Source organism: Macrotis lagotis, chromosome 3 (assembly GCF_037893015.1).
Source record: "Macrotis lagotis isolate mMagLag1 chromosome 3, bilby.v1.9.chrom.fasta, whole genome shotgun sequence".
Lineage (NCBI taxonomy): Eukaryota > Metazoa > Chordata > Mammalia > Peramelemorphia > Peramelidae > Macrotis > Macrotis lagotis.
Window position 1 is genome coordinate 43,279,148 of NC_133660.1, and position 25,263 is coordinate 43,304,410.

Here is a 25,263-nt window from a genome sequence, read left to right on the forward strand (position 1 = left end):
CTTGGCCTCTCTCTCTCTCTCTCTCTCTCTCTCTCTCTCTCTCTCTCTCTCTCTCTCTGTCACTCTGTCTCTGTCTCTGTCTCGTGTCTCTCTCTCTCTCTGTCTCTGTCTCTGTCTGTGTCTGTGTCTCTGCACCCCCTCCTTCCCTCTCTCTTTTTCTCCACCTCCCCTCCCCTCTGAGGCTATGTCCACCGACAGCAGGATCGGCAAGCAGCCGCCGCCGCCGCCGCCCCGGGGCGCAGGATCCCGGGAGGACCCCCGCAAGATGCTCTTGGGACTGCTGGGTCTGGAAGAATGAGCTTGTCCTTCCTCCTCCTCCTCCTCCTCTTGCTGGGCCCCCTGATCCGCACTTCCCGGGCTGGAGAGAAGCAAGTCGCCCCCAGAGCGCCGGTCGGAGCCCCCGCCGGTCAGCGGACCCGAGGGGGCAGTGGCAGGCGAGGCCGGAACAGCACTTCTTCCCCGGCTTCTTCTTCCTCGCCCTCCTCCTCCTCCCTGGGCATCCCCGGCGGCGGCTCGGAGCGCAGCAGCTTCCAGTGGAGCCCCTCGGGGCGCCGGACCGGCAACCTCTACTGCAGAGTTGGGATCGGTTTCCATCTGCAGATCCACCCGGATGGCAAAGTCAACGGCTCCCACGAAGCCAATATGCTAAGTAAGTTCTTTGCTAGCCTAGAAAAGCGGCCCCGCAGCGCCAGGTGGCGGGCCAACTGGGAGAAAGGCGGGGAGTTCGGGGAGATAGAGCCATCCTGTCCTGCCCCCCGCTGCCTGGCACCCGCCCCAGGGCCGCTTCTCAGCCCACCGTCTCTCCTGGAGACGCGTCCACCCGCTAGGTGGGTCTGTCTACTCCTGCCGAGACACCTACATGCAGGGCTCCGGGGAGACCACATTGGCCCCTTCCCCATCCACCACCCTCAAACACCAATAATGCCATAGGGTGACGATCAGAACCACCAGAACATTAATAAATGCTTGCTTCTCCCCTTCCTAGTCTCTCCTCTCCTCCGTGAGCTTGTCCTTCCTCCTCCTCCTCCTCCTCCTCCTCCTCCTCCTCCTCCTCCTCCTCCTCCTCCTCCTCCTCTTCTTCTTGCTGGGCCCCCTAATCCGCACTTCCCGGGCTGGGGAGAAGCAAGTTCCCCCCTTCCTAGGGCTCTCCTCTCCTCCATGAATCTCTCCTTAGCTCGGATTGATTGCATGGCTGGAATTCTCATTGAGAATGAAAGCACACCCTTGCCCCCTCTGCCCCAACTGCTTCCTGGCAAAGAAACACAAACCAGGGCAAGGAGCAGCCAACTCTCTCCACAAACATCCTCCAAGGATGCCCAAGTCACTCATCTCTACTGTATTTCCCAAATATCCCCAAAATGGTGATTCTGCCAACAGGCACGTTTCACTGAGAGATTTGATGGCCACCAGAATGAAAAGCAACTGGGCTATTTGCAGCAACTTGGAAGGCTGCTTGTCCGCAGTCTTTAGGATTCCTGGAGGTAGATAGGAGAGTTATTGATTTATGAAGAGAGTGGAGAGCAGACAGGACTGGACTACAGGCACTAAAGATGCATGAGCTCCAACATTCACAGTTCTTGTTCTGAGAAGGAATCTGGTGCTAGGTATGACTTTGCCAAGTTCGCAACTCCCTCCCATCAACCTTTAAAATTAAATTTGGGGGGAGCAGCTTTCTATAGGCTTCCTTTCTTCTTTATTCTTCAGATACTTTTAACCTCTCTCTTGGTAAATATTGGCATTTATGCAAATGAATTGTGTTCTGTTGTTTTTCTTTTCTGTCACTTGCCAACTGGGTTTATGGGCTGTTTGGGTCTCATGTTGTAGTATCTCGGGCACCTTGGTAAGTCAACTACTGAATTAGCCCTGGGGGGGGGGGGGCGGGACTGTGTCTCAGGGAGACATAAAATAAAAAATTTCCACTAGGAGAATTTTAAAAAAGATTGTGCATGGATACATGGATATATAGGAAGAGTAGGGGAGAGAGAGAGAGAGAGAGAGAGAGAGAGAGAGAGAGAGAGAGAGAGAGAGAGAGAGAGAGAGAGAGAAACAGAGAGACAGAGAGAGAGACAGGGAGAGACAGAGAGAGAACAAACTAAAGTATCATCTTTTCCTGATTTCTCAGTTCTCTAAACCCTCTCTATCTTCACTATCTCTCAGACTCACAGCTAACAAGGCTTTAAAGCAACATGTTAAATAATTGGGTACTTCCTGATCAGCTAAATCACTTTGCAGTCTGCCAAGTTCCAAGAACTTGGGCCTCTAAGCCTCAGTTTCTCCATGCATAAAAGGGAAGTTTTTTAAATTGAATGTGACCTCTAAGTTCCAATCTGGCTCTAAAGCTATAAGCCTAGAATCAATCCTTCAACCCTATGGGTGCAGACAAAGGCAAAATAAGACCAGTTCCTGTCCAGTCCAACGGCTGAAGAGAGAAGAAAAGCAAAGACAAGAACTGGAGGCTATAAGGGGGGGGGGGGGCACATTGGTATATGTATCTGTTTTAACAGTCTGGTTATATTAATAGCGACTCAAGCCCCTAGCAGAGAGAACCATCAGGTTCTGGATCCCATATACTCTTCATGGGTATTTAGTGCTGATGTGGGGCTGCAATATTCCATGATTTGGACCCCCAAAACAACTTTTGTAGTTTGACTGGCTTGCAGAGTCAGGGTAACTGACTAAAATAAATCTAGGGCTCTCTCCAACTTTTAGAGATGAGATAGAGGGCTCTGGATTTTTACCTTGAGAATGGACTTGCCTCTCCTGCCAACATTAGAATTCTCTCCCCCCTCCAAGATCCAGGGATGCACGATTAAATATTTTAGGGTCCCCTATTAGTGCCCTTTCATTCAGACATGCTTCTTCTGTTGTTATACCTTCTGGGGTGAAGAAAGCCCACCTTGGAATTTATAGAAAAGGAATTTTCCATTCAATTCCATTCTACTCTAATCATTCCCACCGAGAAATCTTTGGGTCCCTCCTTCAGGATCCATTATTGGGAGCCTCAGACCTTTCCCTCCTTACACAACTTTTTTCATTCCTCCAAAGGAATAACTTTGCACACCACTGTAAACAGTGTTTCAAAACTCCCACCCCTGCTTCCCTCCTCAAATCTTTTTTTTTAGATCAAACCTGGCTGATCTAAAAATTGAAATAATGCCCCAATTTGGATATTTAATGAACCCTAAGTAAAGTCCCTCTCTTTCTCCTTTTGTTTACATTTTATGTAAGTTTTTGTACTACATAAGTATTTCTAATTATGGAAAACTTTTCTTGTATGAATGCTGGTTCCAATGTTCTATTATGAAAGCAAAGTCAATCATAAAAGAACAAGAGATAGTCTAAGCAGAAGAGAAGTGTAAATGTAGGAGGAAGGGGATTGACGTCTGATCAAGAAATCCTAATTTTTAGATTCCCCTCTTCACAAAGGAAAAAAAAGGAGGATGGTTGGAAGTCTGTTGTTGCCAAAGTATGAAAGAGTATTCAATTGAAGAGAGAAGGAAAAATATTTCCAAGCTTCACAGTGAACATTAGGAAAAATTAATTTTAAAAATAATTTATTGATCAGAATTTATTTGTTTCATTTATTCCAAGAACTTGCCAGTGAGGAAACTCACTCTATCCATGGATATCTTTAATTCCTACTCTTCAATTTATAGTCTCAGAGAGTGATCTAGGACCAGGCCTCATAAAGTGATCTAGGGGCAGCTGATTTGCTTCCCATTGACTAGTAGACAGAGTTTCAAACAACTAGGAATTGTATGAAATTAAAGGAATATTATCATATTCATTTCTATAACCATCAGGGTTTATAAGATGTTATATACATGTCTGTTTTGATCCATACAACCACATTGTAAAGGGGGTAGAAAAGGGTAATACTTCTGTTTTCTAGAAGAAAACTGAGACTTACTGACTTTCTCAAGATCACGTTGCCATTTTCAGTTCCAAAACTTCTGACTCTTCTCCTAGTATCCTTCCACTACACTACCTTGCCTCTCTCTGTCTACGTTGCTTTATGTCATTATATGAAGAGCTAATTTTCTTAAAATTCCAGTCAAATAAGAGTTAATTCTTTCATATTTCATCACAGTGTTGAATAGGTTTTCAGGATTCGTAGATATTTTTTGAATATCCTTTTTGTGCCAAAGAGAAGAACGGGGATTTAAATGGTCTAGGAAAGTCTTAGAAAACAAACTCTTCCCAGTGTAGGAGTATATCTGTTCTGCAATTTGGTTTTAAAGAGTTGCCTGAGGCCTCAAGGAATTAAATGATTCACATCCAGTCTATGTCAGAGGCAGGATCTGAACAGAGATCTTTCTGAAATCTGAAGCCTCATTCATTATGATCCATTGCCTCAAATGTCTTTCCTTAGCCACAAAATGAATATGTCTGTATTATTCTGGGTGAGCTAGATTCCCTTCCAGAGTTCATTCTTAATTGCAATTTCTGCTTCTTGAGCAATGTGAAGTTTAAGCTTTTCAGCAGTAATTAATTTCAATGACTAGTTTTCTAATACTGTTCCATAATCTGGGGAGACCACATGGTTTACTGGCTGGAACCCGGAAGACTTTGGTTTAAATTCTACTCTAACCCACACTGCCTGTGTAATCCTAGGTAAACCATGGAACCTCTTGGTGTTGGTCGAGACTACTCTCTTGAGCTATATATTAAAGAGAAGGGGCTGACTGGCATTCATAAAAGTCATTTCCTGAGCTAGGAGATATCTATGAGAATTAAATTATAAGTCCATATTTTATCTGCAACATGTATATTTAATGTTGTATGGATCTTTTATTTTTGTATGACTTCCTCTGTCTCTGCAATTGGACTTTCCTCTGAAATGGAAAAATTCCTTGAACCCCACCTTCTCAAAAAACCCCCAACTATATAGGGTTTGAGATTATACAGTGTTGTTTCCCAGATTCCTTAACTCTACTGAGCACAAAATTAGCATGGAGACTATAAGCTCAGTTCCAAGTACTGGCTTCTTTATTTGCCTGCCGTATGATGTGGTGCAAATTACTTTTGACTCTCCAAGTCTTCATTCTGTTATTTGTAAAAATTTCAAGATAATACTTTAATACTCCCACCATGCAGAGTTGTAATAAATGTCAACTATGATATGTGCTATAAAGTACTGTGTAAATATAAATTACTCTTATTATATTATTGTTTACTTTTTATATGCTCAGCACTCTGCTGGATACTGTGAAGGATGCCAAGGAAGTTTAAACCCTGATCCCTGCCTTTAGGCAGCTTGGATAGCACAGCCCCACACCCCACAGTACCTTATTTCATTCCTCCTTCAGGTATTTTAAAAAACCTATGGGTTAGTTATGCCCTATCACTGAGGAGCTGAAGATTCAGACTAGGAAGAGCTGGTAGGAGCAGTCCAACTACCTTATTTTACAGATGAGGAAATGGAGACCTATAGAAATGAAATGACTTATTCAAGATACCACATGTAATCAAGGTGTGAGCCAAGATTTTCACTTATTTCCTCTGCCTCCATAGCCGAGTTATTTCTACAGTACCATGTTGCGACCATGCTTCATGCATCTGAAATAACTGTATGCAACTCAGAGAAATTAATTGAACAAAGGACTATATGTAAGAGACCAGTGATAGGAGAAGAGATGGGGTTAGAATAGAGCACATTTACGACTTTGCAGCAAAGACCTACTGAAAATGGATTCACTTTTTTTCCACTTGCCCCTTCTTTAGAAAAAAATAAGGCTTTGCTAGGCAAAGTCATTCTAACATTCATGTTAGTTCAAAAAGAGTTATTTCAACCATCAACATTTTAACAGACGGGATGTGGATATGTTACAAAATTATATGAGAATAAGAAACTTCACATTTTTGGAGCTCTGCAGTTCAAACAGATAGATCTTAGCTGGATAGGACTTTAAAAGCCCACTGCCTCGTGTTTTGTTTTGTTTTATTTTTTTAAGGAAACTGACCAGAGAGCTTAAAGTCACAGAGTTTTGCTTCCATTTTAGTATCTCTGACTCTCGAAAGAATTTGAACAGGGTGTCAGATTAGTATAGAATGATTAATGTGACACATTCTTAGGCTCTCTGATAGACTTATTAGGATGTCAGTGGTCTCAAATAAAGTGTCCTTGATCAATAAACAGAAGATGTAGTTGCAAACCATGAGCCTGTTATTCCTTTCTCTGGGTCTTCATTTATAAAATCAATAACTTTAAATAGGTTATTTGTCAATTGAAAATCGAAGGGATAATAGAGGTATCCTTCATTGATTCAGTAGATCAATAAAGTTATTTGTCTCATCCTGTCCCACCCCATCTTACCCCCCCCTTTTCTTATGTGTTTCAAAAATAGCTGGAATGCAAATGCTTTTGAAATGCCATAGCAATTCTGGGAATCCCCTGGGAATTATCAAGTTTTAGATGAGTTACAGTGTAGACAATGGCCATATCTCAATGAAGTCAAAACATTTGCCTGAAAATTGAAAAAAAAATCATTTGATTTTTGTCCAAAATGCTATTTTCAACTATCTATACACACACATATATATGTACATATATATATATATATATATATATATATTTATATAAACTCAATCAGTCAATTGTTCTAGCTTTATGTGTCAATAGTCATTATTACGTTCTTCCCAGCCAAAGCAGATTGGGGCCTTGTCTACTTTGTGCAAAGGGAAGTCAAAATTAGGCAATAATTCATTAATTTGTTTCTTTAAAAAAATACTCTTCTTTAAAAAATAAGTTTTCTATGCTGGTCTCTGCACTGACCATTGGGGAGATACAAATGACAGTATTCATTTAACACTTTCAGGTTAGCCACTTTACTTAGAGCATCTCCTTTAGGTACCATAATTACTCTGGAAGATATGATTTACATAGACTTTTCATAGATGAAGAAATTGAAACTCAATGACTATTCCATCTCTTGACTATGTATATTAGATAAAATCACTATAAACTGTTTATTGACATATTTAAAAAAAAACCTCCAGGGTTATTTTTTGGCTTAAATTGGTTTAACTGACCAGAAGGATTTTTTTTTTCTGGTGGATTTGGGCAATGTAAGGTAATTCAGGAGGACAAACAGTTTGAGGATTTCCAGAACTGTCTGGGTGTCTGAATTTGACATATATATTTTTCAGTCCTTCTCTTTGCTTAATGTTCCAAAATATAATTTTATAGATCAGAGAAATAAATTTTCACCAAGGAAGGAATTTTTTACATTATTAGATTTCTTGTTATCCCTGAACAAAAAGCATATTCTATATGATTTTATAACTAAGATATATTCCTCTGGTGTTAATATCCCAGGGCCGGGGGTGCTTATCAAGAAAACATTATTTTTACTATTAATTTTTCATTGCTTTTCAACATTTTCATTTGCTAGATTATAGTGTATAATTGTGCATCTTGGAACAATGGGCATATTAAGTGCCTGTGTCCTGTCATTTGGGAGGCACTTAAGGATCTACTCTCCTCAAAATATCTTCTAGGCTTAATATTCTTCTGTTAGTGCTATATTTCTTGGAATCTTGCATTTTTCCCTCCTTGTGATCTTCTTTTAAAATGCAAACCTTCTGGAAAAGATAGCATATTAAATCAGCAAACCCTCAGGGTAAATTATCTTAGATAATTTTCATCTGTGATTAAAAAGGACATTGAGAATGGAAGGGTGATTTCTGAGAAGAAAAAAAGGATAATAAAAGGAGGAGCGGGAGTCTGAGGCAAGAATATGAATTTTACTTTTCATCATTTTTAATGATTTATTTCTGGTCAGCAAATATGTTAACCACACATTCTGTTAGGGCCTTCTCTTTTGGTTGGTATAATATGATTGCTAGCCCACTATGATTTTAATCTTCAAGCTTCGAGGATTCTAAGGATAATAGGTCTGCATTGTTACTTTCTTCTTTATGATAGATATTAGCTGACTGTAGTCCTTAACATTTCTATGAATACGTGTATTCATATCCACACAACCACAGTCCTAGGTCTGACATATTTAGTGAGATTTGTCACAATGGCATTCCAGAAACTTCTAGGAGTATTTGTGATGAAAGAACATGCAAAATTTGATCCAATGTTCAATACAAATGAATTACAATGAAATCACTATTAATGTTCTTTGGACATATTGCCTTTAATACCATTTTTATAATGTTTGCCAGCATTAAAACAAAGTCTGAAATATTTTCCTAGATGCAAGTTAATGCCTAAGTGAATTAACAGACCTTGTGCTAATAGACTGCACTTTTCATATTAGGAAATGTAAAAGTATAAGAGTCAGTTGCAACTAGCTAAAAATTACATTCTATTAAAACAAATATAATTTTAAGTACAAAAAAATCTAAACTTCTCAAGAGATGAATTTAACAGGAATAAGTCCGTCAAAGTACAGTTCATTTCATTAAAAAAACAATGGTCATAGACCCCAAACAGATGTAAAGTGTTAATGTTAAGAGTCAAAATATTTTTGTCAAAACCCTGAGAAACAAATAAAGATTAAATAATGCTACATTTGATATCAGAAATCAACAATGAACAATATCAGATTGTTCATTTCTATTCAAATAAGTCGATGCCATCTTTTAACTAGATTTATAACTATTACTTTGGGGAAAATACACTTCCAGTATGTATTTCATTTTGTTGCTCTTTGTTAGCAAGCATTCAAAAATGTTTACAGATCTAATGCACTTTATTTTTAAATGATCAAAGGTCATTTGAATGATGAATTTAGATTTGTCTTCTTGAAACTCAAATAGGGCACTTTAGAATGTGAAGTTCCAAGGAATATTAAGCAGGAAATTCATAGAGGATTTTTGTTTCCCTGCCACCCTCACTCCATATTTTAGGGGTTATTTTTCTCTTTCCTCATTTTTTCTTTCTCTCTGTCACACACAGTCTGTGCAAAATTATGAATTTCTAAAGGCACTAATACTACTCTTATAGAAACTTTTTCTGGAGTTCTTTATAAACAAAATTTGCAGCAACTTTAGAATAAGTCTTTTATTAATTTCCTATGGTTAGATCTGTTTTAATGTTAAATAATTTGTCTCAAGAGATTTTTGAAAGAGTAATGGTATTTAAAACATGTTGAAAATCAGATTTCACAAAGCAATACCTTATTGAGTAACTGGTATATTTGTTCACATCCTAAATGTTTCTTTTTTCTAAAAGGATTTAATTTAAAGTGAACATTTTAAAATTAGTTGTTACTTTCCTCAAATAAACTGTGCACTCATGGATAAGAATTTGTTTTTTTCAAAAATTCTTCAGATGGTCCTACTTACTTGGGCCAGTTAATCTCATGAAACAGCGGAGAGATTGCTCTCAATAGTGCTACCTTTAGTCACACCTCATTTTAGACAACTAATAAGGTTCTGAAAGGTTTAGCTTAAATTGAAGAAATTTGAAAATATTCCCCATGTGCCAGGAAGAATTGGCTTTTGCAGGAGCTATTTGGAGAAAATCTAAATTAAATTACAACATCCTTTTGTGATACAAGTATGATCATACTTCATTAGATAGATTATAAACATGAAGTGTTATATATCAGGTTTTCTGAAAGTGGTGTTAGATCCACCACATGATGAGACAAGTAGGCTTCTTTTGCCATGTTTCTTCAGTGCACAGATAATGGGGAAAATAAACTGGAGGAATTTCTCTCTATAATAACATCCATCATTTCTCTGCTATTTACGTAAGATGCTTAAGTTTATATTCTAGGACACCTCTTTTCCTGACATAAGATGTATTCTCAAAATGCAAATCTATGGGATTAAATCAAAATCATTTCACTTATGATTTTCTGACATTTGATTTTTTTCCTTAATCCCTGAGGATATGCAATTTCCGAATAAAGGAATAAAAACCAAAAAGAAGTGTTAAAAATTTTGGACTAATGTTCAGTATGAAATAAGTAATTGTAATTTAATTTTTACATTTCCATAAAAGCATAAGTTATAAGAACTTTCATCTATTCAGCTTAATTTTATTGAATCAACAATTCTTTAATACCTGTAATGCATATATTACCTTTTATACTGTAGCATTTATATAATAATTCACTGTTTAATAATTGGAAATAGAAAATATCCTTGTCTAGTTATAAAGATTTGTCAGATTTGATTTTAAAGAGGTAATATGCTCAGTGATTTTTTCTTTATACTTGATTCAAAAAGTGAATTCTATATACTTCACAGAAAAGCAGGCTTATGATTACTCTTGCCAAAAACCCTGTGTTGGGTTTTAAGGAGTATTAATAAAAAAAAATCCTGGAATTTCCTCATCAGAGGTATCATCATCAAATCCTAATGAATAAATATGTATCGATGCTTGAATGAAGTCACTTAAATATTGATAACCAAAAAGAAAAAGACTAGCCAATTATCTTTGGAGCCCGAAAGTAATCATTTAAGGTACTAACCAAGTTTTTCAAAGTGAATGTTGATCAAAGCAAGAAAGTAGTTTAGATTTCACATAGAAGATATAAAATAAAGAGAAACTACATATACATTGAATTCTTCACAGCATTATAAAACAGTCTGTGTTTTATTTTGGGATTTCTGTCATCCTAGGTATTTTGGAAATATTTGCTGTGTCTCAGGGGATTGTAGGAATACGAGGAGTTTTCAGCAACAAATTTTTAGCGATGTCAAAAAAGGGAAAACTCCATGCAAGTGTAAGTAGAATTGCATTATGTTCATTAATTAAAGATGTTAAGGAACGGTTACATGCAAAGTTATTTTCCAAAATCATAGGTAGAAGTGACAACTTGTCCAGGGATATATAATGTTTGTGTCTACACACACACACACACACATATATGTATATATATATATATATACACACACACACACACACACATATATGTATATATATATGCATTTGCATATAGGTATATACATATTGATATTAAACTTAAAGATTCATTTTCATTTTAACAAAAATTGTCTTTTACAATTACATGTTTGATAGTCATTTCATTTACTCAAACATTTTATTGGATTAAAACATCCTTATTAATTACAAAAAATATATTTAGAAATAACATTATTTTACTTGTCAAATGCGAGTTTTCAATGCTAAGAAATGGAATGAATATAAATCGTGCAAATGCAGTTCATGAATACTTACATTTATGATTAGGACACATAATCATTTTGAGTTTATTTTGTATACACCTAAAAAAGATTCTGCCATACAATAGTTTCTTTAAACGATTACATAAAATATTATCTAATACACATTGTATAGAAGTAGTTTGTATTTTGCAAATTTCAGACAAATAAATTTCTGTGTAGATAAGTAATTTTATTTCTTTTCCTGAATGGAAAGTATAAACATTTATGTATTTAGTCTCCTCTAACAATTATTTCCATGTATTCTATCTTTTGTACTTTAGTTTTATAGAAAATTGCTTTTATAACTAAAAAGCCTTGTACTTTCTAAGATTATTTTGATTCATAAATATTCCTTGTTTTTCTGACACTATAGTGCTTATCACCACCTTACAAATCATTGTTTTTCTGGCACCAATAGGAGGGAGGACTATTCAAATAAATAAATATGGAAATTTTTTTTCCAATGTGGTGAATAGATTTAAAGACATTTTTTCAAGAAATAAATGCCTTTCAAGGAGATTAAAATGAACAATAACTGGTAGGAGAAACACTTTAATTCAATAAAGGAAAATAATTTATGATGATTTTAGAGTTGAATTCACTCTAATAATTTTCACATATTGGTTAAATGCATTATAATATGATCATTTTACCATTTAGTGTGCTTTTTAAAAATCTCTGATTGCTTCTTGGAATGAATAATAGGATATAAAATACTTTTAGGTCCTTCAGTACAGCTTAAAGTTACAGAATACTTTTAAGATAAAGGAGAGATCATAGTGAAATTCTATAATCTCTCATTTCAATTAGACACTGACATATATTTGATATGTATGTGAATTTATACAGATAATTTTCAGTCAGTATTTTATGTGGTAACTATAATGATATACTATTTGAAAAGCTCCCTTTTATTATATTTATTTTGCTGTAGCATCATATGGGGTAATGTAAAAATACCCCCTTTCTATGACAAGTCCAATTAGCATTATGAGTAGAAATCTAGTTATATGATTAACATCAATAATAAAGATTTGTGATGAACAGAACAATTTTTCACCAATCTACTTTCACTTGTAAAAAGATAAAATAATTAATACGTTTGGCTTTATCATATAATATAACCTTGCTTTTTGATAATGTTTAATTTAGGCAGAGAAAAATATTTTACTGTTTTCTTTAAATTCAGATTCTTAGACTATGGTTTGCATAAATTAGATGAAACTTGGGCTAAGTAAAGGACAATTGTCACCAAAAGTACTGAGTTACAAATGGATGCCAATTAGCTACATTAGTCTATGAGGATAGGATACTCGATTCCTCAGTCAAATTCAAACAACAAATTTCTAGAAACTTGACCCAAATGTCTAAAGGCGGCTGGTCAAAATAGCACAGATAATGCATCAACAGTATGTACTCCATTGTCCTGACTTGGAAGGATAGTTATTTCATGGCCTAATGAGTTTTAAACAGTACTATGCAAGTCACATTCCCATCATTCACTGAAATGCTTTGATATAAAAGTCATTTTGATGATTTTGAGTTCAAGTAGAGCTAAATATTAAATCCTACAATTATGTAGAGTCTTTTGTAATCAAATTTTTCAAGCCCTCATTCTCCTATCTGAATTTAATGAGATTTGTGGGACCTTTTCTCTTTATATGACATCATAATTAAATTATAAAGAAGTAGATTTTTAAGGATTCTGGATTTAGAAATAATATTAATCCTAAGAATTATCAGTCCTATACAGAATTTTTTTCTTGTTTGAAACCTCCCATTTAAGATTGGGAAAACTTAATGCTGTTTCCCAAATAAATTGAATTGTAATAACAAAGACAGATATGTAACAGCATACAAAAACCTTATTATGAAATCTAGATGAATGATTTTGAGTTGCTTTCAATAAATAATCTGTTAGTGATGCTAAGCTTTCCTATATAGCTAAAGTATTCAGTTCAACAAAGAAACCTACTGCATACCTACACACATTTGAGGTTCTATGAACAATGAATCATTAATATAGTCCTTTCAAAATGCATGCTAAAGGAACAAATGAGGCAATTTGTTCTATAATCAATGCTCCCCTCAATTCTCAACCTTAACCAGGGAAAATACATTGCTACTACTGCAGCTGCTACTGCTGTTTTGAAATGATCTCGGTTAGCGTTTATTGGATAGTTACAGAATTACTAACTTGGGTTTGTTGGCACAACCTGAGTGTCCAAAATAATCTTGTAGTTAGAACTAGGTAAATGTATGCTAAATAAAGTTCTGTTCTTCTAAGTCCCATATGGAAAAATTGGGATTAACTTATTCTGTCAGAAAGTTCTAATTATGGCATTTTATTAGCATTTTGTGTTTTATTTTGGGGGTATCATCTGGAGTTAGATTTTTTAGCAGTACATTTTTAACTTTAGTCTACTTACATGAGGTCTCTGATGCTGATTTTACTAAGTTATCTTGTCTAAGTACTATGGCCATACTTTTATGTGTACTTGTCCCTGGATAGAATGTAAAGACCTTGAAGTAAGGAAGAGATTACTTCCTTTCTGTTTCTGTATCCCAAGTGGCTGGCACAGCAGCTGGCAGATAATATGCACTTAATAAATGTTTGTTGATTGATTGATTAGGCATGTTAAATGAATTTTAATGGGTAGATTTTGGTCGACAACATTATAAATACTTGATTAAACCTCAAGATGAATCTTTGAAACTCAAAAATGAATTTCCCTTCAGTTCATTGGTAGGTGAATGCCTATTAATCAGCAGGCTTATAGCCCCAGCATCAGTCCAGACTCTTGAAATGGGAACAAGCATTTAAGTGCCTACTAAGTCTGAAGCACAATTCTAACTGCTCCACAAATTTTAACCCATTAAATCCTCACAATCACCCAATGAGTATTCCTTATAATGAGAATGCAATTATGGATCTCTCTATTTAGCTGGGATTTGAGACATGAAGAAAGCCTGGTTTTTGTTCCTTCAAAATTGTTTTTGTTTGACTTTACAAAATGGATTGTTTAGATTTACAAAGAACTACTTTTATAGCACTATTTAGCTCAGTCACAGAAATTTTATTTCTTTCATTCTTTCAGAATTTGACCATTATTTAATAAATGCTACTGTGGGGTTGGCAGTTCTGTTGAAAGAAAATTTGTAAAATATTTATATTCCTATATAAAATTACATACCTAATCTAGTGTATATATAAGAGGATAACTTGTTATACTTTTTGGGAAAAAACAATAATCAATTCTACTTTTGGATGAGGACAAATTTTAATATTCACTGACAAAGGCAATATAGTATTAACAGGTCAAGATAGTCAGATGCGGTATCCTTGACTAAAATCTCATCTTGATTTTCCCTTGTAGCAAAAAATTAAAAAAAAATAAATCACCATAAATTCAGTGGGGGAAGTCCACTCAAATTATTATGCTAGAATTATTCCCTCTATACCTCTTCTCTTTCTCAGATAGTTCTTAAGTAACATTTCAAAAATTTCTCAGAAGTCATCCCTTTACCTCCCCATCTTTTTTCCTTTTTCCCTTCTCACCACTCTTTACATTTTAATAGGAAGTTTAGTAGTAGTCCTTCTTGAGTTCCCCCCAAAAAGTCCAGACTTTACTCTTCTGGAGGATATCTCTCCCAACTTCCTACAAGGCAGCTGCTAGCTCCCCCTTAGCATTCTTTCTCAGTAAAGATTTTGTTTGCTTCTTGGCAAGGTGGGAAAGTATCCTCCTTGGCAGCTCAGAATCCTGCTTAGCTCTCACTTCTTTGTTAAAAATATATTACTTAGGGTACCTTCTGACTTCTTATTAATAGATGTTTCCTTTCTCTAAATTATGTTTAGTTTAAAACTTCCCAAGATAATTCCTATTCCTTAAAGGATATGTGCTTCATCACAATCTTATTTTAGCTCAGACATCTCTTTTGAATCTTACTATTTTCATTCAGTGAACTCCTTAAAGAACTAGATTAGTATAAATGAATTTGTTCTTCTTTATATGGCATATATATATATATATATCATTGTATTTTTTTAATTGCTATGGAATATATGCTCCACGAGGACAGGGATTGTTTATTTCCTTTTTTAATCCCCAAGACTTAATATGGTGATTAATAAATAATATTTAATACATAGGCAATACATAAGTATTTATCAAATCACTGATTGATATTTAATTTTCGAACTGAAGAGCTACAAGAGAATGTTACAATAGAAAAAAATCTAAATGGAGGACATTATGAAACAGGTGAGAAACAGCCCTAAAATAACACTTTCAAGGCTTCCCCTCCTCTGACTTTATACTGTCTCCATTGGCTCGTCTAGGAATAGCTACTGGGATTCTGGTTTAGCTTTTCCCATTTTAAACCACAATAAGTGGTTGGGGGTAGGGGTGAGAGAGAGAGAGAGAGAGAGAGAGAGAGAGAGAGAGAGAGTGAGGAAACATTCTTAAGACCAGAAATACTTCTCACAAATTAAAATGAAAAACTTAACAATAATTTTCATTAATATCTGCAATTGTTAATTAACTATACCCTTTGTAAAGTATCATCTAGATCCCCTGCCTCCTCCTACCTATCTCCTTACTATCTAGGATGTCATAATTTAATTTTGTTTGTCTAAGTTGGGCTAGAAGGCCCTGAAGTCATTTTCATCTCTGAAAATTCTATTGCATTGTGAGTGACAAATTCATACCAATATGTAAATGGAATGGGGTCATCTATCTTTAAAATTTAAATTCACCTTTTTCCTTCTTTTTATGCCATGTAAACCTGGATACCTTTAGGTTATATTTATATATTGCATGTTGCAAGGTAGTTTCTGATTCTACTAGCAATTTGCAAATCTTTTGATTATGAGGCATTTATCCACTGATACAGGACAAGGATAAATCTGATTTCAGATCCAAAGCTTCATCTTGATGTTTAAACATATCCATTTTAAATACATATGTCTGTATGTATTCACACAAAACCTACTAAATAAGTATATTAGATATTTGCATATGTGCATATATGCAGTGTAAGGATATGTGTGTGTGTATGCATGTATGTGGGGAAAGAGAAAATCTAAGCAAATGGATTGAGAAGATTGATGTCTTTGAAGCAGGAGGTTGCATTTTATTAAATTTCTCAAGTCTAATAGCAATATTTCAAATTTAGACATGCAATTTATGAGACTAGAAGATCTCTAGGGAAGTGTAACTTTTTAAAATTTTTATAATTCTATTGATTTGGAAAAATCACAGTGTATTAAGTACTAATAGAATCTTAGCAATAAAACTGGTCCTAAATGTTGGACATGGTCATTCTAATTCTACTACTTAGTCCTTAAGTGACTCCAGGCAAATCACTTAGGATCTCTGAGCTATAATTCTTCAACTGTAAACTGATAGAATTGGACTGATTATCTCTAAATTCCTTTAGATTATAATGGATAGAGGTGGTTTAATGGCTAGAGTGCTGATCCAGGAGTCAAGAAAATGATTTCAATTCCAGTCTCAAACACTATTAAAACTATGTGACCCTGGATAAGTCATTTATCTTCTGACTTCCTCAGTTTCCTTAACCTTATATTGGGAATAATACTACCTGCCACAGATGTCATAAAGATTAAATGAGATAGTAAATGTAACAATTATAATTAGTACAGTGCTTGGCAAACAGTAAGTGATTAATTAATATTTGTTCTATTCCCTTCTTCCCCTTTTCTTCCCCTCTTCTCTGAAATGCCTCATTTTAGAAAGGAATAAAGTGAATTTTAGGAGGTCAAGGGATAGGCTTTATGTTCTACAGTTAGTAAATAGCAGAGCTTGGGTTTGGACCTAATTGTTAGATCACCATTCTACTCTTTCTCTTTTTACACAATACTGCCACTGCTCCAACAGATAGGGTACTTTTAATAGGGTCGAATAAATGCTTGACTTGGAAGTGAGAGAGATGTTGTTTTGAATCTAGTATGCAATATTTTGTAGACACGTGGCTATCTATGGGCAAGTCACTTAAACTCTCTGGACCTCAGCATTTTCATCTACTACCAAAAATAGTAAGAATGATAATACTAGATGTATCTATGTCAATGGATTGATAAAAGAATCTAATAAGACAAAACAGTCTGTCACCTTCAAAACATTCTAGAAATATTAGTTATTATCATTTTGATTATAAGGTCCAATAGTTTCAAAATATTTTTCTCTCCCTATATGGCACAAAATCCCCAGTCCTAGAATTATTGTTTTTGGTTAGGAAATAAAGATGGCCAAGATAGCTGCCCAAATGGAGGTAAACTACCCACCTCTAACATTCCCATCTTAGAAAAAAATCACTAAAATAACATGCCAGACTGAATCATGATCAAGAAATCTAATGAGAAATGTTGATGAATGAATTCTTCCTTCCCAGGATTGAACAAAAAGTCGTCCAGAAACCCATAGGAAATACATAGGGAGACCACTAGAAAATTCATGAACAGCATAGGTAAATAAACCAAATCTTCAATAGTGATCAGAGATCGGATGCATAGTACAAATCTAGAAATTTCCCCAAAGAAAGAGCAGTTAACTCCACAGCAACTGCAAGTAGAGGGGGAAAAATAGGTTTTTTCATAAGGACTACATGAATAACTAGAAGAAATGAAGCAAGACATTTAAAAAATGAAATAAGAATTGTAAAGGAAATAAGTGGAAGAAGAATAAAAAGTTAAGAGGAGTAAAAGGAAAACATTCCTCAAGAAATGGTCTTCCTGAAAACTACAGTACATCAAATACAAGTACATGACTATGAGACATCAAGACATATTAGAACAAAATTTAAATGACTGAAAAAGTCATCTTTCAGTGAGATGAACTTTTGAACAGACTTTACCTGTATTCTGTGCTCTTTTTGATCTCTTTGATCATTTCTTTGTTTTTTTTTTTTGTTTGTTTTTGTTCTAGGGGGAAAGAAGTAAATCATAAGGAAACTAGAAAAATCAGGGATTTATTTTCATAAAGCAAATATTTTCACTCAATTGTTAGAATGTCCCATGGCTAGTTAGTATATTTTTTGTCTTAATTCCCTATGCTTTCTATATAGGATAATAAAATTGTTTAGTTAGAAAGGACTGTATAACAAAATGTAACCTATTCTGCACTTCTCACCACCTCTGTCAAGAGGAAGGAAACATTCTTCTATATCAGTCTCCTAGAGCTGTGACTGGCCACTGCATTGATCATGGTTCTTGACTATCAAAGTTGTCTTAATTTAAATTATTATTTCCTTAAGATAAACTGTTCCCCTGGTTCTGTTTACTTGACTTTGTCATCCATTCATACATATTTTTCAAGGTTTCTCTGAATCTACCCCTTTCTAAAAGCACAATAATATTGCTTTATATTACAGTGTCATATTTTGTTTGACCACTTCTCAATTGACAGATAGGTATGTATCTACTTCATTCCCAGTTCTTGGCCAGAAGCTCTTATTTCTGTTGACTTTCCTCTTGATTCTTATTGTTTCCCTTAATGTGTGCTGATCACTCTTCAAGGGAGTCCCATGGATTCCTGAAAAGGATCACTTTTTGGATAATTCTAATTTTCAACAATTTTTGCTTGCAATGAATGGAAGATAGCCTTTCTTTTACCTATTGTTCGTAGTTCTGTACTATAAAACCAAACAGACCAGGCTTTTTTATCTCTTTCACATGACAGTCCTTCAACAACTTAAATTAACCATCACGTTTCTATATTCTCTTCTCTATAATGAATCCTCAGGTTCTTCAAAGAACCCTCATTTATCATGAATTATAGATACTTCATCATGTGAGTAACTCTAAAACATGGTACTCAGAACAAGCATATTACTTCAGATGAAGACTGACCAGAACTTTATCATTCTGTGGATTCTATGAATTTCAATGCAGCTAAGAATGATTTTTCCCCTTTTGTGCCATATCATATTGCTGACTCACATTCAAATTAAAGTTCATTAAAGAATCAAGGTATTTTTCTTCCTGAAATTCTGTTATCTAGTCACATCTGCCTCATCTTCTACTTGTGAAATATTTTTTTAAATTCCAGATTTAAAACATTATATTTAGCCTTGTTAAATTTCATCTTGTTAGATTTAGTCTGTTCAGAGCTTTTTGGTCCTGACTTCCATCCAGTGAATTAGTTATCCTTCTGAACATCTTTCTGTCATTTTAAAATGGGATAAACATATAATCTATGTGTTTTACCCCCAATAGATATGTTCTAGATCACACAATGCCAAGTACAGATCCCTGAGGCATTTCATTAGAAACTACCTTCCAAGCTGATCTAAAACTATTGTTCCTGTCTCTGATTTTGGTGATTCAACTAGTCCTGATCTATTGATCTAGACTGTGTCTATGTCTATATCTATGCCTTTGTCTATGTCTGTCAATACCCATGTTGACACCCATATCCATGTCCATGCCCATGTCCATGTCTGGTTGTCTATGTCTATGGCTATTTCTATGTCTATGTCTATGTCCTTATCTATGTCTATGTTTTGTTTTTATATTGTTAGTTCCATGTTGACTCTCCATTAGACTGGAAGCTACTTCAGGGCAGGAATAGTCTTGTACCTCTCTTTTACTTCCAGTGCTTATCAAAGTGGCATATAAAAGATACTTAATAAATACTTATTGATGGGATGACTGACTAGTTCTCTGATATTACTTATATTTTATTAGAAATAGAATAATGAGGGACAGCTGGGTGGTGAAGTGGATAGATTGTCGGTCCTGGAGTCAGGTGGACCTGAGTTCATATTCTGTCTCAGACACTAGCTGTGTGTCCTTGGGCAAGCCACTTAACCCCATTGCCTTGCAACCCCCCCCCATAAGACTGATAAGATTTCTGATCAAACAGTGATTTCACAATGAAATCTCATGGGAGGGAATAAGCACTTATTAGGGAATAAGCATTTTTTAAGTATCTACTATTCACCAAGCATTCGCCTAATCACAACCCTGAAAAGACAGTGATATTATTAACTCTATTTTATAGTTGGAGAAACTGAGAAAAGCAGAGGTGAATAGACATATCCAGGATCAACCAGTCAATAAGTGTCAGAGGTAACATTTGAACTCAGGACTTTCTGATATGAAACCCAAGTTGTAGATACTGCACCACTTGGTGACTTCATAGAAAATGGCAGAAGGGAAAATTTATGTTTATAAAAAATCTACTCTGATGCCTCCCATGCAAATTCAAGTTGAATTAGTGCAAAAGTTTCACTGCATGTGATGCATATTGAATTAATCCCATGCATGCATAAGACTAGTAATACTTATTTTGGGTCAATTTTCTTTATGGAAAACCTATATTTTCTGAGGAAGCATTTCATTGAACTGTTTGCTTCAAATGGGTCTTTTCTGCCATAAGGAAGTTTCCAGACAAAACATATAATTAAAGACCAATTAAGATGTCCCAAACAGTCTAGAATTCTGGGTGTATGTAATAAGATTGGTGAATTGCTTCCATTAATATAATTTAACCTCTCAAATGGTCATTGAACCCACTTGTTCATATTCTAGAAGCTTTTAAAACTGTACTCTAATCTGCAATGCTCTTTACTCAACCAAGGATGCATTGTGAAAAATGGATGCTTGAACATTCCCATCTTCAAAAATCAGGGCTTTTGGAACAAGGCTTTTCAGGGAGGGTTTTCACTAATTCTATGGATACCAAGGAAAGGAACTAAGACCAGAAAAGCAATATTTGTTTATCTATGATAGTGAAATAAGGCCCTTTCATTGAATGAAAAGAACAACAATAACAAATTTTGTCATATCCCTACACCTTTTTTCAACTGCATATTTAAGGGAAATAAATACAAATCAGGGGCCAAAGAGTTCAGTTTATTTCAAGGTACTTTGCTCAAACTCTGGGCTTTCCCAATTCTGGTCATTTCTAATTTTAAGTTGTGTAGGCAATTGATTTGCAAGACCAAAATGAAAATGAGATCTGTGTACCATTATTGTAAGATATTTTTCATTGCATTCATCTACATTTCAAGAGCAAATTCAAGGATATATATATATTTCATTTCTTTCACTTTTCTCTAAAACCTGACTCCATAATCATTTCTAAGATGCTTATCCTTTCATGTAAAAGAAATATCCCTGAGCGTTATTGCTTCTATCTTATGGTAAAACTTTAAGGCTACATAATTTAAAGAACACATCAGTCCTTAAAAAAAACTTAAGAAATGAGTAGCAAATTCAAACTTCTATTTATAATAATCTTTTTTCAAAAATATAAAAAGAATTACCATATGATTTCTTAGCATAATACCTTCCTACCTTAAGCATTGCCTTTTACCTTAAGGAGAGATTTCTAGAATATGAGATTAAGACCTCAAAGATATTGTATTTTGTTTAAAGTATTCAGTTTTCAGCCTCTTGAATTTTGAACTTATCAGTGGTTAAAGACTTTCAGCCTTAAAGTTTTAGAAAATTTGAATGTACAGGGACACAATTCCCCAGTAAAATCTGCCATTCAATTTCAAACTGAACCTAAATGTAAATAACCAGTGTTAAGCAAATTATGTCACTTATATCATTTTATATAAGCCCCAGACTACATGTGGCCCAACTACTTAGAGTAGATCAAAATGCTCACTCTGCCTATCTCAGAACATTATTGTGTGGAAAGAGTGTTTTATTATATTGTTTATTATATTGTTATTATTATTCTGTTTTGGAAACTCTTGACCTTGGTGACTCTCTAGGAATCTAACAGATGGCTAAGAAAAATTTGGGATTCCTGCAGATCCTGAATCCACATTCAGTCCTGTGGATTCACCCAGGCTGTTTTGGGATCCCTTCATGTGCTTTCATGTGTGATTTGTGAATGATAATTTTGCCAGTATCAATAGAATTCAAAACCTTTTAGAACCTGGAAAAAGGGAGTCTCTTCTTTCCAGACATCTCTCTTTCTCTCTACTATTGACCTAATAAATTTCTTTCTAAAACTATTTCAGATTTGGGGGTTTGATTTCATGAAAAGAGCTACAATAGAATATGAATAAAATTATATCAATAATTTTTGATCCATAATAAAGCATATTTGTGAAATAGCTTTGGAACTTCTGAAGAGCTTTATCATTGTACCAAATATAGAGATATACCAAACATATTCAATTCTATACAGATGTCTTTCTGTCTCTTTTTCTTGGGCTCTGCCTGTCTCCCTCTGTGTTTCTTTCTCTGTGTCTCTGTCTTTCTCTGTTTCTCTGCTTCTCTCTGTCTTGGTCTCTGTCTGTATCTGTCTCTATCTGCCTCTCTCTGTTTCTGTCTCTGTCTCTCTCACTCCCTCTCTTCATCTCTTTCTCTTTCCTGGTGTTGCCTTGCTCATCCCACCTATTTTACAGATGTGAACAGAACTTAACTATTATTCATTATTAGGCTTTTCCATGTAACCTGGGGGAGGGATCAGTTAAATTGTAGCCCCTTAATTCCTCTCTGTATGCTTCATATTTTTATTAAAAAGTCACAATGATACCATTAATTCTTAAACATGAAATATTTATTAAATAACAAGTCAAATAACATTACTTAATGGAAGACAAAAACAAATATAATAGAAACATAACAAACCACTTATAAATCTAGGGTCATACTCTTTCATGGTCTCTATGGATTGAGGGCAGAGAGGAGAAGGGTAGAGATTGATAATACTCTTATAGGAACCCAATATAGAAGCTTGTGAGTAGGGAAAGGGATGTATCCAAAGCAACTCATAGAGTCTTCAGGTATGGATTCTTTCTGGCAGGCCTTTGTACCAGTTGTCACCTGTACCTCTTTTGAACCAGGTCGTTTTTTCTGTTATTCTGTTAGGCCACTAATAGGTTAAGATCTTTTACTGTCAAAGTCTGCAAAGGTTCCTGGCTTCCTTTGACCAAGAGCAATTCTCTTTCATTCTGGATTGTACAAAAATCCTCTCTCTCTTTAGAAATTGTGATGAGTTTCCTCTACATGAAGGGAATAAAGGGAAATATTGGCAAGTTTTCAAGGGGTTTCTTCTCTTTCAAGTTGTAAATGGTCTTAGAAAGACAGCTTTCGCACTACCCTACAACAAGCTCTTCCCATTTTAGAAGATTCTCTTTTTCTCCAAGTAGCACTTTCCATTTTTTTCCTCCAGCTTCTAAAATCTTGATTCAGGGTCTGAGTGACCTATCTCTAATGGAAGTTGGGAAATCCAAAATCCACAGCAATGTTGAATATGACATAAGTGGTTATTACACATTAGTCCGATAGTCCTAAATAGTCCTTTGATTTGAAGTTTTTTAATAATAAACTCCTAAAGTCCTGAAAATAGTTACATTTAAATTAATAATGGGAAAATAATGCACACAATACTTTTGTCTCAGAAAAGTTTTTTTCAGTCTTCTCAGAACTGTTAGCTGAAGGAATACTTTTTTAAAAATTTCTCTCAGCACAATCTGTGTTTTTCCTCATTTCTTTTCTCTATCACATACAAAATAGCTTTCTTTTTTCTCCTTCCAGCAAATAATATATTTCCACAAGAAAGGGAGAGCATATCTTACGAGAACATGTTGTTGCTTTCTCTCCTTACCAACAAAGGTCACAGCATTCACAGCCATCTCCACTTCTCCTGATCCATATCTGGCTCCTGGGATGAAAGTGAGGCTGGTGATTTTACACAGCTCCCCCTCACCTAAATCCAATTCTCTTGCATGCCTTTGCATCACATCCTTGGTGTCATGGTTCTCTACAAGAATAAAAGGGGAAACAAAACTACAACAATCTTCCTATTGGTTTGCTCCTTCCTAGAATTACTTTTTGGTTTTCTCACAGCCATAGCCGCAAAGTGCTAGTGATTTATAATAATTTTTTTTTCTAAATGAAGCATCGTTTCCTGTATACACTTATTGGATGACATATTTTCTTTATAAAGATTTGCAATATTTATGTGATGATATTTATATGTAAATAATTTATATGTTGATATTTACTTATATATTTGCATATAAATATTTTATATTTTTCATTTTTATATATATAAAGAAAACATGTCACCCAACAGGTATAAAAAGTAGTCATTGTGTGATTCACAAAAGAAAAAATTAGAAGTCACTTAATATTCTGTGACTATTTATGCCTATGAAAAAAACCAAAACCCAAAGAGCTACAATTGAATATGAATAAAAACCATATGATGGCCCCCTCTTAGTGTTACAAATCTTACTGATAATGATGGAAAATTTATACTTCTTTTCAGGTCTCAGAACACAAATTCATGTGTTGCCAAGGGACAATTTCTCAGGGAAATGTTTCTGGTTACTTTTAAGGCTAAGAGTTCAGGAATCTGCAAGGATCAGCCTTAGAAGAAGGTGTTTTTTCCCTACAAATCTATAAGTGACTACAAATTTCAGGGGTCATTTATTTTTAGACCGTTCATAGAGTTAATGATAATTAACTACATTAAGGCATCTAATTACAGCTTTTATGACTGTTCATGTTCGGGCTACTGAGTCTGTGGTAACTCAGCAGAAATCCACACACAGAAATCTTCATCATGAATGATGGAGTTGTGTTGAGGGTAATAGCAAAAGCATCATTTTTTAAGGGAATGGAACAGGAATCACTAAAAACATTGGTTTCCTATTCCTGGAATCCAAACTTTAAAAAAATAACATGCTGAAAATTTTATCACTCAATTCTATTCAAGGCTTCCTTTTGAAAGTCAAAAATTCTCTCATTTTGATTTCTAGGCCAAGTTTACAGATGACTGTAAATTCAAGGAGCGGTTTCAAGAAAACAGCTATAATACCTATGCTTCAGCTATCCACAGGACAGAAAAGACTGGAAGAGAATGGTATGTGGCACTGAACAAAAGAGGTAAAGCCAAAAGAGGTTGCAGCCCAAGGGTCAAACCCCAACATATTTCTACCCATTTCCTTCCAAGATTCAAACAGTCAGAGCAGCCAGAACTTTCTTTTACAGTCACTGTTCCAGAAAAAAACAAACGACCTCCTCACCTGGTCAAACCAAAGGCTCCGCTTCCTGCACCTCGAAAGAAGCCAAATACAGTCAAATATAGACTCAAGTTTCGCTTTGGATAGTAGTTGGTCTTGTGAAGAGACTTT

The 25,263-nt window shown here is 35.1% G+C and overlaps 1 protein-coding gene across 1 annotated transcript; it reads left to right on the forward strand.

Annotated features, from left to right (window-relative positions):
- The first annotated feature begins 294 nt into the window (after window positions 1-294).
- Window positions 295-25,263, forward strand: FGF5 (fibroblast growth factor 5). Its single transcript, XM_074227387.1, has 3 exons — window positions 295-649; window positions 10,588-10,691; window positions 24,889-25,263. The coding sequence occupies exons 1-3, from the start codon at window positions 295-297 to the stop codon at window positions 25,237-25,239; spliced, it is 810 nt and encodes a 269-aa protein (XP_074083488.1). The 3' UTR covers window positions 25,240-25,263.

What these genes read in the sequence shown, in the direction of transcription:
- FGF5 (XM_074227387.1), top strand. Translation starts at nt 295, where the DNA reads ATGAGCTTGTCCTTCCTCCTCCTCCTCCTCCTCTTGCTGGGCCCCCTG. An exon ending in CCACGAAGCCAATATGCTAA is followed by an intron (nt 650 to 10,587) that starts GTAAGTTCTTTG and finishes CTGTCATCCTAG; the next exon opens with GTATTTTGGAAATATTTGCT. An exon ending in AGGGAAAACTCCATGCAAGT is followed by an intron (nt 10,692 to 24,888) that starts GTAAGTAGAATT and finishes TTTGATTTCTAG; the next exon opens with GCCAAGTTTACAGATGACTG.